The sequence below is a fragment of the Myotis brandtii genome, unplaced genomic scaffold (assembly GCF_000412655.1).
Source record: "Myotis brandtii unplaced genomic scaffold, ASM41265v1 scaffold915, whole genome shotgun sequence".
NCBI lineage: Eukaryota > Metazoa > Chordata > Mammalia > Chiroptera > Vespertilionidae > Myotis > Myotis brandtii.
The window spans coordinates 318,105-321,774 of NW_005371769.1; the positions used below are offsets into that span (position 1 = coordinate 318,105).

At 61.3% G+C, this 3,670-nt stretch overlaps 1 protein-coding gene across 11 annotated transcripts in view; it reads left to right on the forward strand.

Annotated features, from left to right (window-relative positions):
* Positions 1-3,670, forward strand: part of LOC102264222 (uridine-cytidine kinase-like 1) — a 21,769-nt gene that overhangs the window by 6,504 nt on the left and 11,595 nt on the right. For 8 of the 11 annotated variants that reach the window (XR_001360486.1, XR_001360487.1, XR_001360488.1 and 5 more), the window contains one exon: positions 3,027-3,031. Coding sequence is in view for 8 of the 11 variants with exons in the window: in XM_005885528.2 (XP_005885590.1) it covers positions 3,027-3,031 (5 nt within the window). In the remaining 3 variants the exon portion in view is untranslated. Of the gene's footprint in view, positions 1-121; positions 1,780-3,026; positions 3,032-3,279; positions 3,449-3,670 lie in introns of those variants that run through there. The other 3 variants (XM_014532788.1, XM_005885529.2, XM_014532790.1) reach the window with 3 other exon arrangements.

Consider the following 3,670-nt stretch of genomic DNA (forward strand, 5'->3'; position numbering starts at 1 on the left):
TGAGAGAGCAACATGGAAAAACCTGGCGCTTCTCGTGCTTCTCTCCCAAGTGGCTTCAGCTCCCGAGGCTGAGGCTCAGCGCCCTCTGTCCGGGCCTCTGTGGCTGTTTGTCTCTCCCCAGAACTGGTTCCGCACTTCGGCAGACTCGCCTCCCAAACACAGGAGCCAGGGATCACTGGTACCCAGGAAGGAGAAGAGTCTGGCAGGCGGGAAGAAGCGGGGCCGCAGGCCCAAGGAGCGGCTCCCTGAGGAGCCTGCACCCAAGATGGCCCCCCACCAGGAGGACTGGCCCCCAGGAGGCAGAGACAAGGGGGCCCAGGACTCCACTGGCCGGAAGGTGGGAGCCAGCAATTCACCCGAGAAGTGAGCATGGTGGCTGGCAGGGCCTGCCCCCACGCTGGCCAAGCCCTCCTCTGTCCAGAGTGGGGTAGCTAGCTCTGGGATACCCTGCCCTCCAGTTCCCCACCCCCATCCCTGCCTACCCCTTTGTCCAGTGGGGCAGCCAGCCCTGCTCTGCTCCTTGAAGGTGGCCCTTCCCCTTGCAGGTTGCTGCAGGCACACCTGGGCTGGGGCTCCCTGAGAAGGGCCAGTGGCAGTCACAGAAGTGCAGTCGCCTGGAGGGACATTCACAGGCCTGGCAGAGCCTGGAGGGGTAGAGGGAGGGTCTGCAGCCTGGGCCTCGGTGCCATGGGGGTGGTGCAGAGTGGCCAGATGCCTTTTGGCCCCAGCCATGAGCGCTGCGTGCCCCACCTGCTTCCTCAGGCCCAAGGCTCGGGGGTCCCTGCTTCTGGGCTGATGAAGGTACCTCAGCAGCCTCGCCTCTCTACCCAACACTGGAACCCCAGCACCCCCAGCTACCTCCCTGGACAGACCCTGAGTCTGATCGCTGCCGTGCTGACCTGGTGGTCCGTCCCCTTCACCCTTCCCGCCTCTGGTTCCTCAGCTTCTGTTCTCTACCTCTCCAGGCCCACCCTCCCTGCCGGTGTGACCCCTGCTGTGCTTGGGCCCCGACCCACTGGCTTGTGTCCATCCTGGTGGGGAGAAAGTGGCCCCGCCAACGGGCTCTCTGCCACCCCCAGCGGTACTCCCTGCTTGGGGCAAGGGAGGGCCTCTGGTTTTCCGCTTGCAGGGCAGCAGGAGCTGGGGCCACGAGGAGCACGCTCTAGCTTGGCCGTCACTGTGGGCCTGGCTGGGATAGCCTGATAGGTTAGGGATAGCCCAGTCTGGGCCCTGGGGCCATGGGCATGTCGGGGAGGGAACTGAGCCCAGCTCTGCGGATTGAGCACTGCAGGAAGCAGCCTGTCTGCTGGTCTGGCCTGGCCTGTGGCCAGGCTCCTGTGGGAACACCCCACCCTTTGTTTTTACCTGCCCCTTTGTTTCTGGTTGCGTGGTCTTTTGATGTGAGAGCTGAAGGCCAGGGAGGGGCTCGCTGAGGTCACAGTAGGTTGATGGGAGCTCGGGCTGCCTTGGCTCCCTTTGGGACCTTGAGGACAGCTAGGCCTGCAGGTTGGGCAGGGTTCAGGCTGGAGTCCAGGGCACCTGGAGGAGTGGGTCCACACCTCTGGCCTCCTCCCTGGGCCCCGCCTTCCAGCTGTGGCGTTGCCTGGGGAGGAGGACACTCGGAGTCACTGGGTTTGGATGGAGGCTATTTTCCATAGCGGGTGGGGGTGGGCTGAGGGCTCGGCCTTGCCGATCCTGGACGATGTGAATTTTGATACTTTCCTGTGTGCTTGTTTCTCCTGGGTGTGTAGTGGATGCCAGTCTTGTGGCTGTGACAAGTAACAACCTTTTTTTATTCTGTTTTTTATACAAAAACTTACAACAATCTGACATTTTGGTGCTAAGGGTCTCCTGGTGCCAATGGTGGATCTGGGGACTGGGCTAGGGTTCCTGGGGTCCCTCCTCTGCTCAGGGAGGCAGTACTGACTGGGCACCCTTCTGCCTCAAGCTGCCATCCTCACCCACCCCTGGAGAGGAGGGGCTCCAAGCTGGTCTGGGCTCTCCTCGCCCTGCAGTAGGGGGACAAATTCCCAGGGGCTGGGGGCCAGGTCACTGTGCTGCCTGTCTCTGGCTTCTTTGTCCAGAGCTCTGACCCTGGGCAGCCTGGCCTGGTGGTGTAGGGAGGGGATGTAGAGATGTGGATTCTTCCTACCCGCATACATGGCACATGGGAGTGACCCAGTGTCAGTCAAGGTGGGCACAGGGGCTGGGCTCTGGGTGTCACTGTGGTGTGGAGCCGGTGGAGGTGGGTCAGGCAGCCACTGCAGGGGCAGCCTCAGGAGGGGAGGGGAAGCAGGCGCTGACAGGAGCCCCAGGTACACTTTCTTTGCCCTTGTCACCAATGGCTGGAGGAGGTTGGACCTCAGCACCTCTACTGGGGACAGCCGCCTGCCCCAGCCTCTCAGGTACTTGGTCCTTGGGGTGTGAGGGGCTGGTTTTTGCTGGGGGGTGTTTCCAGGTCACCCTCCAAAGTCCACAGATGGCCCCTGGAGTGGGACCCCCGCCCAGATGTGTGGGAAGAGGTGGGGTCTTGGATAACTTGATGTTTAGCACTTTAACCCCTTTTTTGTCTCTAAAGGGTGTGGGGGCTGCTGCCAAAGCGGCGGGTGGGTTGGACGCAGCTCCCTACACCCCAGTTCTGGTGGTTGAGTGCAGGGCAGAGCCCTGGGGGCTCAGCAAGATCTGCCCACCTCCACTCTGGCAGGAACACGGCCAGGTAACCTGGCCTTGGCTGACACCTTCTGCGAGAGGGTCCAGAGTGGCAGACTCCAGGGTGCAGTAGGCACGGACTATGCCCGAGACCCAGCCCAGGGCACAATGCCGGGTCCCTTTCTGAAGATCTACCTCTGGCCCTGCCCACCCTTTTGCCCTGAGAACAGGAAAGGGCTGACACTTCACACAAAAATAGGATGCACTTTATTTGCTTGTGCAAAGGCAGATGGATGAGGGTGTCTCCTGATGTGACTGGTGGCCCTCAGCTGTAGCCTGCTCCCCGCCCCCCTGTTCCTCTGGTTCAGAAGGGAAAGGACCGGTGCACCCTGACCTGCGGGCGGCAGGTGTCCCCGCGAGTCCTCGCTCTGCGTCCTCAGGAGGCTAGTCCTGGAACTGAGGTTCAAGGGGGCCGGCCAGTTCTTCCCGCCTGGCGGACACGCGTCCGTCCTTTGGGTTTCTTGGTTTGTTTTTTTTAATGCCAGTTCTCCGTACATAAGTGCATTTTGGAAGAGAGGTTCCAACTATCCCTTGTAACCATATATATACACATATATTCTATCTACAAAGTGTTTATTTGCAAGATGTTTTGACGGCGGCGAGCTCGGGCCCTGCTCACCTCGTGACCGTCTGTCCCGGTCCTCGTCCCCGCCCCCAGGCCCTGAGTGGCACGGGCGGGCCATCAACTGTATGTATTAAAAATGACTGTATCAAATAAATGTCTATTGATGGTTTTCCAGGGGCTGTGTGGGCTGAATTTGTGGCAACATACGAGGTGGGGTCCTTTCCCGGCTGACGATGCCCAATGCGGGGGGGGAGGGGGGGGGAATACCCAGCCGCATAGCCTTGTGGGATTTGTAGTCCGCGGGACGCGCCCGCAGGCTCCCAACTGCGGCTCCAGCAGCCCACCCCGCCCATTCGTCAGCGCTGAGGCCTGGAGCTCCATGGCGGCGCCCCCGGC